This window comes from Panthera uncia, chromosome A2 (genome assembly GCF_023721935.1).
Source record: "Panthera uncia isolate 11264 chromosome A2, Puncia_PCG_1.0, whole genome shotgun sequence".
NCBI classification, from domain to species: Eukaryota; Metazoa; Chordata; class Mammalia; order Carnivora; family Felidae; genus Panthera; species Panthera uncia.
The window spans coordinates 41,663,022-41,676,160 of NC_064816.1; the positions used below are offsets into that span (position 1 = coordinate 41,663,022).

The following is a 13,139-nucleotide window of genomic DNA, read 5'->3' on the forward strand; positions in this document are numbered from 1 at the left end:
CCCCACCAAATTTCCTGGCTGCTTGCGGTTTAGCCAATGCTTGACTTTTTTGGTAATTCCTGATTTACTGGCAATCTTATCCAATTCCTAGACTGATGAATGGTTTCATAGCCAAGGGGTAGATTGATGACAGCTTTCTATTTCTGAAAGTACAATTATTCTGAACCATACAAAGATACTGTTTTGTGCTGTCTGGGTTAAGAATAATTAATATTAGGTATGACCTCACAGTCACGGCACGTGCTTCAGAATTCTTCTCTTAGCTGCCTTCTGGGGTTAGATGCTGGTCAGCAATACATGGTACAAAGAGGTCAGTATTTTTTTAATTTTTTAACGTGTATTTATTGATGATAGAGAGAGTACAAGCAGGAGAGGGGCAGAGAGAGAGGGAGGCTTAGGATCCAAAGCGGGCTTCTCACTGACAGCGCAGGACCTGACACGGGCTCAAATTCATGAACTGTGAGATCATGACCTAAGCCAAAGTTGCATGCTTAAGTTACTGAGCCACCCAGGTGCCCCTTAAAGAGGTCGATTTAAGGCAGGACACTCACTGGCTGAAGCTACTTACAAATACAGTACCCTTTTTGTCCTGCTAAACTTAACAAGATATTTTTGCTGAGTGTATACATAGGGTTACATAAAAACAGTTCCACAATCTTTTACCTGAAATCTTTACAGCCAAATGTATTTTAGAGTTTAGAATATATTAGAGTAGGGATGAATGAAAGAACTTCCAGGAGCTAAATGTCCAAAGGACCAGATAATAAATATTTTAAGTTTTGAGGGTCATATGGTCTCATCTGCTATAAGTATTCAACTCTGGCTTTGTAGCCCCAAAACAGCCATACACAGTACATAAATAAGCAATCATGTTGGGTTCCAGTGAAACTTTATTTACAGAAACAGGGGATCTAAATTTTGTCAGCAATATCTGGTTTTCTGATCCCTATTTTAGTGTTTAAAAGACACTGTGGTACAATTTCATATATATTTAGACGACACCTCTGGTGGACAATGGCTCGGTCAACCATTTCTGGTTTAGCAGCAAAACATGTAAATACACATGGTAAGTTGGATAAAACAGACTAAAAAACCTCACATTAATTTAAGACCAGTTTTGCCACCCAGCGAATTTTGCCATCTACTCTACAAGGATATTTTAATTTTCAGAGATTTAGACAAGATAGATTCTGGAATTGCAAGAAAGGGACGGGGAACCTATGCATATTCTTTTGTTGAAGTGTTCAAATTTGATACTTTTACATTGAGAAACTCCACCAGAGAAAAAGGAAACACACATGGTCTAGAGAGGACAGAGTATGTTCAGTAATAATGCAACAGTAACTTAGCAGTCGTGTCATGAACCAATACACCTGTTTTTCTAGGTCAAAGTAATATTTAAAAGATTGCATGGCCTAAAATTTTCATCTAAAACAAAGTGCTGGTGATGCATTTTTGAAACTTCTTTAGAGCTTCTGGAAATTCTTCTAAGTTTATATATTGGCCTCCTTTATTTTGCCTCAAGCAATCTTTAGGATTCTAGGAAACTAGAAATAATTCCTATGGCTATTTTATGTGTCAGTGACCAGCATAAATTTTACTTATTGAATATTTCTAGGCCATTTTGCTGTGAGTAAATAACCAGCATCTTCTGATCTGGATTATTCTCACTGAGCTAGAGTACTTTCCTTCCTCAGGTAATCTAAACTTCTATGGATGGAACTTTTACAAATGACAACTGATATATAAATAATAGCTATTTAACCTATTTTTATAGAATATTGCCAAATGAAATATCTCCCGGGCTCTGCCTTCATTACAGAATGCTGATAAACAGTCAGATGGTGAAGGGCAATATTTGCTTTGTAATTGTACACTGGGTTGAATTGAACAATGTTAGAATATTAGAGCTGGAAGAAATATAAAGGTATTCTCTAGGTCAAACCTCCATTTTCATAAGAGGAAACTGGCAGTCAGTGTGATTGTAAATGAATTATCCAGCTGGTTAGGAGAAAGAGACAATAGTAGAAGCAACGTCTTTAGGTTCCCAGTTTCGTCTTTTTCTTGATAATACTAGATTGCCTGGCCATCAGGTACAAACCAAGCACAGACTATGGCATAACTATGAACTCTACGTTACGTACTGCACCACCTCTTGTTACAAGTAATACATATGGTGTTTATCTTCAAGGTAAGGTCCGAAAACTCTGGCAATACAGTGGAGACTTTGATGAATACAAGTCTTGGGGGGTATATCATGTCAGTTTGCTCTGGGGTCTTTAAGAAACACTTCATATAAATACAGGGTAAAGAATGAATGCGATGTTCTGATGATTATGGTTGCAAGAGATAAACCTACAACATAAATTGGGTTAGGCAAAAAATTCTTCTTGTTGATTCGCATCTGGAAATTCCAGGGGTTTAAGTATGACAGATGGTTTCATAATTTCATGATATCAGGTATGATTATAGGTTTTTTGAATGGCAGAAAACAATACAATAACACTCAGATATATGAAACTGGAATAGATGAAGCAGAACTCTTGACAGGATAAAAGCAAGCTGGGAGTATAAGAAGCGGCTCATGGATGGTAGGTGAAGTAGGATTAGCTAGATTTTGTGGGCTTCTGAGAGATTGGGTATTTTGGGTAATTATACCAGCCCAAGGAAAAAGCAACCATTCCTAGGTTTCAGGTATCTGGAGGCTTCTGGAAATTGGGATGGTATGCATTATAGCTCAGGAGTATTAGGTTCTATAAGAGGGATAGTTGGGGTGAAGGCTAAGCCAACTCTGCCAAAGGGAATTGAGAGGTTGTTTTGTTTTGTTTTGTTTTGTTTTGGAATTGAGAGTTTTTAGCCATGTTTACAAAATTGGGTCAAGACAGCCCTTGTGAAATATATTATATTGGATCAACAGATTTATATTTTAGCAACTTAATCATCCTAGTAATATTGACAAAGGTCCTGACTTTGATTGTCATTGGTTTGGCTTACGTGCCCCTCCTTTTACAAAACACTGTACCCAGGTGAATGGATTTCTGATTGTCAAGACCCTGGTAACACCCTCGTTCCTGGAACTACAAGGTGGAGGCATTCCCACTCCAATTATATGGAGTGAGAATGTTTAGGGAAGTTGTTCCTCAAAAGAAAGTCACAGCTTTTATCAAAAGAAGAGGGAAGAATTGTTGGGTTGGAAAAAATAATGAATGTTCATCAAATAAGTTGGCCATATAATTTATCTTGTAAACCAGGATTCTTTTGGGAGAAAGGGGTACTGTTATTAGTTGTGCTTTGACATTTCAATAAACAGAAACTGTCAGGGAAAAATAAGTATGTGTGGTCATGCTAACATTACATGGTTTTTAAGGAAGATTTAGGCTTAAATGGGGAGTTCTATGCAAGTCAGAGAGCATGCATACAGAGACAATGTGTAATACATATGCAAAATAATTAGTAGATCCATGAGCCTATACTGGAAGTATTTACTGAATAATCCTGCTGGAAAAGAATAGTTAGAAATGTATTGTTTGTTGCCTTGAATAGCATTCCAAATACTTTGGATGATTATGCAATAGAGAGCGATCACAGGTTTTAGAATGCTGGCATAATTGAACTAAACCTTTGTTTTAGGAAGGTAGTTTTGTTTGTAATATTCCATGAATGGAAAGGACAAGAGATTTCAGGCAGCAGGACTATTCAGAGATCCCATTTTCTTTGTCTTAGATTCCACTACTCTCGTCAAACCATCAGTATCCCTTTATTGGACTACTAAAGTAACTTCTTAACTTATCTGTGTAAGTCCACGTTTTACTCCATCCCTGTCATTCTCCGCATCACCCACAGTGATGTTTATAAGAGGTAAATTGGGGCGCCTGGGTGGCTCGGTCGGTTAAGCGTCTGACTTCGGCTCAGGTCATGATCTCACAGTCCGTGAGTTCGAGCCCCGCGTCGGGCTCTGTGCTGACAGCTCAGAGCCTGGAGCCTGTTTCAGATTCTGTGTCTCCCTCTCTCTCTGCTCCTCCCCTGTTCATGCTCTGTCTCTCTCTGTCTCAAAAATAAATAAACATTAAAAAAAAAAAAAGAGGTAAATTAAGTTGACTTTTTCTGATTAAAATCCTCAATTATAATTTGAAAGTATGACACCAATACTTGTTAACATGGCCTATGGGCCTTGCATATTTGAGCCTCTTTCTCCTTTTCCACCTGTTGTCTCTTGCCATTGTCCCTCTGAGAATGAAACTGGATCCTTTTCAAGTCTTTGAAAATGCAGACTTAGTCCTGCTTCAGGACCATGCCCTACTTTCTCCCTTTTGCTTAGGCTGCTAGTCTCATTCTCCATCCTTACCCATATTAATCCCTGCAGACCTACTCCCCTCACACCATGTACAGCCACTATTTGCCTGGCTATCAGCTACCTGTCCTTCAGGCTTCAGCTCAAAAATGCTGCTTGAACCCCACCCCATAGATCTCATAAATCTCATTTTTTAGTTCAAAGCATTACCATATTTACTACACATAACTATTCACCAATGTATATATCTGTGATTGATTTTGTTGTTTTCTTAAATGTCATCTGTCATAAGATGCCAGAACCTTGAGGGGAACAAAGGGTCTTAGGATTTATCACTAACACCTAAGAATCTAATGTCTTTCAGAGAATGGATATAAGTGGATAGACAAATAAAAATTTGTTGAACAAATTGTAAGTGAAGAATTAATATGGAATATGATTTAATTTAAATATAAGTAGTTTAAGGTTTAGAATAGGTGGCGCCAAAAGCAATGGAAAGGAAGAATTTGTGAAAAAAAATTATCACATCAGCATAGCATATTCATTAACCTGAATATTATTTGTTTTCAATGTGGTTTTTATTCCTTGATTAAATTTGAAAGCCTTTAACTTTGAGTTTATAAAAAGCATTAATATGGTCAGTGTTTTTAACTTAAGGTGAAAAAATTAGCAACAGAAAGAAAAGAAATATTTTTTAAATTTAAAAATATATCAGGAAGTGATCAAAATTTCATTTTTGTTAGATTCACATATAAAGTTCACATACTTCCTTAAGGTATTTAAAGTTGCAAGAAATATATATTTTCAATAAGGTAAAGGTTCCCAAAGGATCATTTCATTTGATATATAATCATTTTATCAAATGTGATCTAGGTGAATTTATTCTGAGCTTATTCTATATATATTTTTTGAAATGATGAGTTTTTTGTTTTTTGTTTTTTTAAAATCATGAATTTTAAGAATCTATTATTAAATTTCTTTTTTGGAGTAAAGAACACAAAACACTTGATCTTAATTTCATTTATTATTAGATATCTTAAATGTGAAAATAAATTAGAGAAAATTATAATGTAACACCATAAGAAAATAATGTCTCGGATTTGAAAGATAACACTTCCAGAAATTCATTTCTGGTACAAATTTTGTAGCACAATACTAATATTAGTGCTGGTAACATTAGGAAAGATGATGTTTCTGAATGAATATATTCTCAAAAAAAAGTAATAAAAAAACTTAGAGAAGGCCATGAAATTTATAAAATCACCGTTGTGATTGTAAGAGTAGTATTTTATCCTATTTCTAATGACCTAGAATCACAAATAAAAGCAACAACAGGATTACAGGAGTTGGTTTAATATGTTTTTAATCCTCATTAACATGTCAAAAGCAATTATTCAAACTTATATGAATAAAAGTTTTTATCCACATAATACGTTCAATTGAATTGCCTTTCAGCCCATTATCTACTGTGTCAAATCTCGTAACAAATGATATGTATATCTCAGGTGTGAACTGAAAGTTTGAAAATATGACCTGAAAATATGGAAACTTTGCAAAATTACATATATGTAAAAGGTAGACATTTAGGTTGCTTTATTTTGTACAATAATATTTTAATATTTAATTGAATAATGTGAAAAAATTCATATACATTTTTAAATATTCATGTTAGTATATTTGTCATTTCATGACAATTTTTTTCTTTCAGACTCTTGAGATACTGACTGGAAGATAGACATTTTTTTTTGCTGCCGATTGTATGGGAGAAATTTTGACCTTACAAAGTGGAAATGAGGTTGCTATGGAAACTGGTAATTCTGCTGCCACTCATAAATACTTGTGCAGGTAAAGTGTTCTTTTATTATGAGTTTTTATTGATAATCTATTGGCACTTTTTCTATATGTGAAGCAATTTTCATATGCATAATATTTATGTTATTTGAATTCCTAAGTGATAAAAAATTTAAGGTACTTTCTATGGCTAATATATAATCCTTACAAATGCATCAAGCTCCATTTTTAAGCATAACTAACATTATTTCAATTACAAATTGTTAAACATGAAACTTTTATTTTAAAAGACTGCAATTAATGATTTTTGCATCAGTAAACAGTGGAGAGTAGTTCTTTTTTATTTAATTTATAGTGAAATCTTTAAAAATTAAACTTGAAGTATTTATTTTCTCTCAAATTAAGCTTTTGGTATAAAAAAAGCTATATTGAAATAGAAGAAAAAGTGATATAGAATTATATCATAGAATTATATTATAAAAGTGTTATATCAGAAATTAGGGCACCTGGGTGGCTAAGTTGGTTAAGTGTCTGACTCTTGGTTTTGGCTCATGTCATGATCTCACAGGCGGTGAGTTCAAGCCCCACAATGGGGTTTGTACTGACAGTGGAGAGCCTACTTGGGATTCTCTTTCTCTGCCTCTCTCACTGACCTCCCCTACTCTCTCCTTCTTAAAATAAATAAATATTCAAAAAAAAATGTTGTATCCAAACTAGAAACAACTTTTGAAATTTTTCTTTCCATTTCAATGATACATGTTCTTTTATTCAACCTAAATCCATTAATATCCGTGTGTCATTTAGTTTATGCTGTGTAACAAACCATCCCAAATCTAAGTAGATAAAAGCAAGAAATAACCATGTGTTTAGTTCACAAGTCTGAAGGTTGGCAATTTAGGATGGGCTCAATTGGATTGTTGTTTTGGCTTTGGCTTTGGTGAATTATACCTATGGTCACCTCCTGGGTCATCTGGGACCTGGCTGGTCAAGAACATTCTTAGCTGAAACAACTGGGCTGCCTTGGCCTTGGTTCAAGTGATCTCTCATCCTCTGTGGCTCTGGGCTCTTTCACATGGTGACTGCTCAGAGTTTCAGGAGAAATCAGTGGCATGCAAAATTTCTTGATGCCAAGGCTTGCAACTGATACAGTATCATTTCTGCTACATTCTTTTAACCATTCTTAGTCAGAAGACCAGTCCAGATTCAAGGGGTAAGGAAATATACTTCATCTCTTGGTAGAAAAGCTGCAAAGCTGTAATCTAAAGAGGTACAAACATAGAAAAGTGAATAATAGTGGCCATTTTTCTAAATCATCAACCACAGTCTATTAGGATCATAGGGTTCTAATCTAATTGTCAAGTTTACTTTAGTGAGTTGTCACAGAGCTTGGATGTTGGCTAGATTTTCTCACTGTCAGAGCAACCAGTCTACCCTATCATGCCGCTTCCCACCAACTGTGGTAATGCACTACTGAAGTTCATGTATTTGTAAAAAAAGCAGTAATATATTGGGAGAACACAGAAACCAACATAGTAATTTATAATTCACAAAATCAATAATTATAAGAGACACATAATTAATAGCAATTCCAAGAAATGGAAAGATACACTAATCTTGAAAGTTCTGAAAATGCTAAAATATGTAGAAATCAACCATTAGAACCAGAAAACCATATAAATAAATATATTTTTACCACTAGAAAATCCAGTATTTAGAAGTGCTACAGTCATATTTATTCAAAGTGATTACCTTATCTTGATTTGTGTCATTTCTAACTCTCTATAACAAAAATTCCAAGTTAAATGAAATGTCCCTTTTTAAATAATAGATTAAAAAAGGACAGAGCAGAGCCATCAAGGTGTCCTCAAATTATACATGTATGAATAAGAAATTCTCTTCTTAGCTTCACATTTCGGCTTTCTGTCAAAATTTAACATTAACATTTTGCCCTTTAAATATGTATATTGAATCAGCATAGTATCTCTAAAAGACCTTTTGTGTTAAATTAAAATAAATCATTATTATCAGAATACATATCAGATTTGAGAAATTCCAATTCTTCTACTAACTTTTATTTATCCAAATTGGATGTGATTCAACATGTCCTTTTGCTTAAGTCTAAAGAGAAAAACAATCATATGTCCTTGGTGCACAGCTTCCTTGTGAAAGAACACGTTAGATGTTTTTTTTTTTTTTTTTTTTTTTGGCCGTTAGCTATTTAAATAAAATAATCTGAGCTAAACGTTGCCCCAGAGGTAAGGATGTTGATAATGATATACACAAGAGAGCACTGCTTTAAAAATTTTTTTTTCAACGTTTTTTATTTATTTTTGGGACAGAGAGAGACAGAGCATGAACAGGGGAGGGGCAGAGAGAGAAGGAGACAAAGAATCGGAAACAGGCTCCAGGCTCCGAGCCATCAGCCCAGAGCCATCAGCCCAGAGCCTGATGCGGGGCTCGAACTCACGGACCGCGAGATCGTGACCTGGCTGAAGTCGGACGCTTAACCGACTGCGCCACCCAGGCGCCCCAAGAGAGCATTGCTTTAAATATGTTTGAGGTTTTTTTTTTTTTTTAAGAGTTCTCATGGTTGTCTCCCTACTTGCAGATACTATGCTAGTTTGGAAAATTAGATGATGCCACAAGTGCTGTTTCTACACATAGTTATATCTTCTTTGCTTTCTCAAAACTTACTTTTTTTTTAATTTTTTTTTTAACATTTATTTATTTTTGAGACAGAGAGAGACAGAGCATGAACAGGGGAGGGGCAGAGAGAGAGGGAGACACAGAATCTGAAACAGGCTCCAGGCTCTGGCGGTAAGCACAGAGCCCGACGTGGGGCTCGAACTCACGGACCGCGAGATCATGACCTGAGCCGAAGTCAGACGCTTAACCGACCAAGCCACCCAGGCTCCCCTCAAAACTTACTTTTTATTAATTCCAAAAGCTGGCAAATTTTTTACATTTATCTGTTTTTTTTTTCCTTCCTATTTTCACTGGTATAATCTTTTGAAATTTTTAATATTTTGAGTCTCCCCAGACTCCAAATTAAAACAAAATTTTGCCCCCAAACTCTTCCCCTGTTTTCTTTTTGTTTGTTTTAATTAACTTTACAACTTCTTCTAGCACCTTTATTATAGGCATAGGCCTTTAAGACTTTACTATATCATAGTCCATTAGGCATATATTATAATTTTAGAACATTTTTTAAAAACTGTGAGTGTATAGGGGCACCTGGGTGGCTTAGTCAGTTAAGCACCCAACTTCAGTTCAGGTCATGATCTCATGGTTTGTAAGTTCGAGCCCTGTATTGGGCTCTGTGCTGATAGCTTGGAGCTTGGAGCCAGCTTTTGTTTCTGTGTCTCCGTCTTCCTCTCTTCCCCTCCCCTGCTCATACTCTGTGTCTCTCTCTCTCTTTCAAAAATGATTAAACATTTAAAAAAATCTTTAATTCTGAGTCTTTAAAAGTTCTATTGTTCTATTTTAGTATGTTTTTAATATTGTGAGTAAATTGAGGCCCATTTCCTAAGATACCTAACTGGTAATCTTACACTTTTATATTATTTTGTTAATCTGTGTAATAGACTAAATAATGTCCCCCAAGAATATCTAGGTTCTGATATCTGAAAACTGAATTTTACATTAAATAAAAAAAAAAAAACATTTTGAGGGTGTGATTAAGTTGAAAAGATCTTGCAATGGGTAGATTATTCTGAAAAATCTGTGTGGGAAATCACAAGTGCACTTACAAGAAAAGAGGCAGAGTGGGAATGAACGCAGAGCCAAAGGCAATATGAAAACATCAGAAAAAGATTTGAAGATGCTGTGCTATTGACATTAAGTATGGAGGAGGGGACAGTCAGCCAGTGAATGAGGGGAATGAAGGTCTAGAAGCTAGAAAGGGCAAGGAAACAGATTCTCCCAACACCTTTGGAGGGAGTGTTGCCCTGTGGATACCATAGTTTCTGCCCTGTGAAACCCATCTTGGAATTTTGACCTCCATAACTATGAGAAAATAACTGTGTGCTGTTTCAGCCACCAAGTTGTGCTAACAGGAGCTGTAGGAAACCAATGCAATATGTTTCTTCCTCCCTAGACCTTATGCTCCAGGAGGGTAGGAACTATATCTTCCTGGCACTTGGTAGTGCCATTCAGTAAACATTCATTCAGTAAACAGAACGAATGAGATTCAGTGTTGTTGGTCCTATTTGGATTATCATCAAGTGGAAAAATTTAGTCATGTAATTTCCTTTGAGAAACAATTGATCTAATCAATCCCAGTAGATATGCGTTATGATGTTATTGTCATAGAGTTTTTGAGATGAAATTCTAGTAACATTTAAAGGTTTCAAAACATTTGAATGGAAATTCCATGAGGTTAACAGTTTCCATCTGCCATATTCTCTTCTGTTTCTCTATCACCTAGCAGATGGTCTAGAAATAGTTATCAAATAAATTAAAGGAGTTCCATTCAATTCAACAGATGTGTATTAGGACCTCACATGTTCCAGGCACTAAACTAGATGTTGACCTTCAGCAATAGGAAGGCCATAGTCCCCCCTCGCTTCAGCCTACAGTCTAAAAATGGAAACCAACAAGTAAGTCAATAATTTCAATAAAGTACAACTTGCTATTTGAATAACATAGTAGAGAGTATATAACATGGAAATGTTCTAAGAGAACATCTGCTGCTTTTTTCAACCTTCCATCTATTTATATATTATATCTAGCAAATCTCTAGGTTTTTGCTAAAATAAAATGAGAGAGGCATTCCATTTGTGTGGTTTTTTTGTTAGTGTAAGGATGTACTTGGGGCCACTCTAAAGGGAGAGTCTGTCTGAAAATGAAATTAACACAGAAGCAAGACAATCCAGGGGAGAAAGGCACACTTTCTTTATTCTACCTTTGTAATATAAGCCAATAAGATGTCCCTTTGTCATTTTAGGCTAACTTGTATTGAGAATCTTTCCCTTGTGATGGAAATAATATTGTCTAATACAGGGTGAAAGATTTGTTTTTGGTGTAAATTAGTGAAGATGCTAAGTTAAATATAGAATTCCACTTAGGATAAATGCCTACTTACTGCTGGAAATGAGCAACAGAAGAAATAAAGGAATGAAAAAAAAAGACACCGTTTTCCTAGGAGGAAAAAAAGCATCAACAGATTTAATATAGACTCAGAAGTTTGATTTTTAGCCCCCAAATTGCTACAGCATGTGCATTGCATGTCTTTAGGGTAGAAAAGACAAAAACATTAATGGGATAATTTGGAGACCATGTTGATAAATGGAAGAAAACTCTGTTTCATTTTGTTTTAGACAACGCACAAGAAGTTTTCACAAAAAAAAATTTGTTCTTGCATAAATATTAAACAAAGTAGCTGGAGCAAATCTATAGTGAATGTAATGCAGAAGCTGGAAACCATTTAGGATCAGATTGTGTTGATGTTAGAACATTACATGTGTGAGAAATCCAAGTTTCTTCATTTTATTTTTTTAAAATTTTTTAATGTTTATTTTTGAGAGAGAGAGAGAGAGAGAGAGAGAGCATGTGGGGGAGGGGAAGAGAGAGAGGGAGACACAGAATCCAAAGGAGACTCCAGGCTCTGAGTTGTCAGCACAGAGCCCGATGTGGGGCTCAGACTCAGGAACCGTGAGATCATGACCTGAGCCGAAGTCGGACGCTTAACCAACTGAGCCACCCAGGTGCCCAAAACCCGAGTTTCTGTAAATCTTTTGCTTTCCTGTGATTTTTACATAAAGATTGATAAATTATAAGCAAATTGGTAAATTCAAGTTTTCAACTTTCAAAGTGAGACAATTATTTAAAAAAATTTTTTAAACACTAAGCAATAGGGTAAAAGTAAACATCAGCTGAATCATGTGCTGTGTCTGTTTTGCATTATCTGAGCTTAAAGAAAGCATAATTTTAAACCCAGGGCCTAACAGATGCTTGGAAGTCCTTAATAATGGTGCTAATGAAGGTCAATGTCTGGTATTATATTATAGAACATAATAAGAAATAGCAACTCTCACTAGTTACAAAGAATTTTAGTTCCATGACATGCAGTATTCATGTCTTCTCAAGAATTTTGTCCTATTCTATTTTAAACTTTGTTATTTTAACAAAATATTATCATTTTAAGTGTAAGCTAAGTGGTAGTTTTTCCAAACTTTTCACTTAGTTCATAAATGTAAGTAGCTTATCTATGTGCCATTTGTGTTTATTTTGTTATGGCTGAGCACTTCTGTATCTATCTTACAAAATTATGGACTGAATACCTATTTGGTAAGTCTTAAAGAAGTACTAGTTATTCACTCGGAACCTCATTTTTGTTTCAGAGAGAAACTGAATGATTCAAGGAGGGGAACATGGAACTAGCAACATTTATTGGCAGAGTAGAATTAAAGGCTTCCTTTACGCATTCCATCTATATTATGTCACCAGGGTCTAATGAACTGGTTTCTCTTTCTGTATTAATTACTCTTAAAAAAATTCTTTATTCATATTTATTCAGTGACTCTATGCAGTTGTTTTGTTTTGTTTTGTTTTGTTTTTGAGAGAGGGAGGGAGGGAGAGAGAGAGAGAGAGAGAGAGAGAGAGAGAGAGTAAGCACATGTGTGAATGAACAGGGGAAGGCCAGAGGGAGAGGAAGAGAGAGAATTTAAGCAAGGTCCATGCTTAGCAGGGAGCCCAACATGGGGCTTCATCTCAGGACCATGAGATCACGACCTGAGCTGAAATCAAGAGTCATTGAAATCAAGAGTCATACATTTAACTGACTGAGCCACCCAGGCACCCCTCTATTAATTACTCATGAGGAAGCAATTGAGACTAGAAATTATAAGTCTTCCCTGCCACCATTTACATGCAGTGTCTACTGACAAATGTAGTTATATTATTGTTAAAACTTCTCTCAAAGTAATTTATTCTTAACATTTAAATAAAGTTGGTTTTAGGGCTTATACAAATAAAGAAAAATAAAAGCCCTTTGTATCAGTATTTTTACATAGCTTGGCATTTTGCAAATGGAATAGCCTGAAATTGAATCTGGGGG

The 13,139-nt window shown here is 35.4% G+C and overlaps 1 protein-coding gene across 1 annotated transcript in view; it reads left to right on the forward strand.

Annotated features, from left to right (window-relative positions):
* The first annotated feature begins 6,003 nt into the window (after window positions 1-6,003).
* Window positions 6,004-13,139, forward strand: part of CNTN6 (contactin 6) — a 226,497-nt gene continuing 219,361 nt past the window's right edge. Inside the window, exon 1 of the mRNA XM_049640894.1 lies at window positions 6,004-6,136. Coding sequence (XP_049496851.1) covers window positions 6,082-6,136 — 55 coding nt within the window. The 5' untranslated portion in view covers window positions 6,004-6,081. The remainder of the gene's footprint in view (window positions 6,137-13,139) is intronic.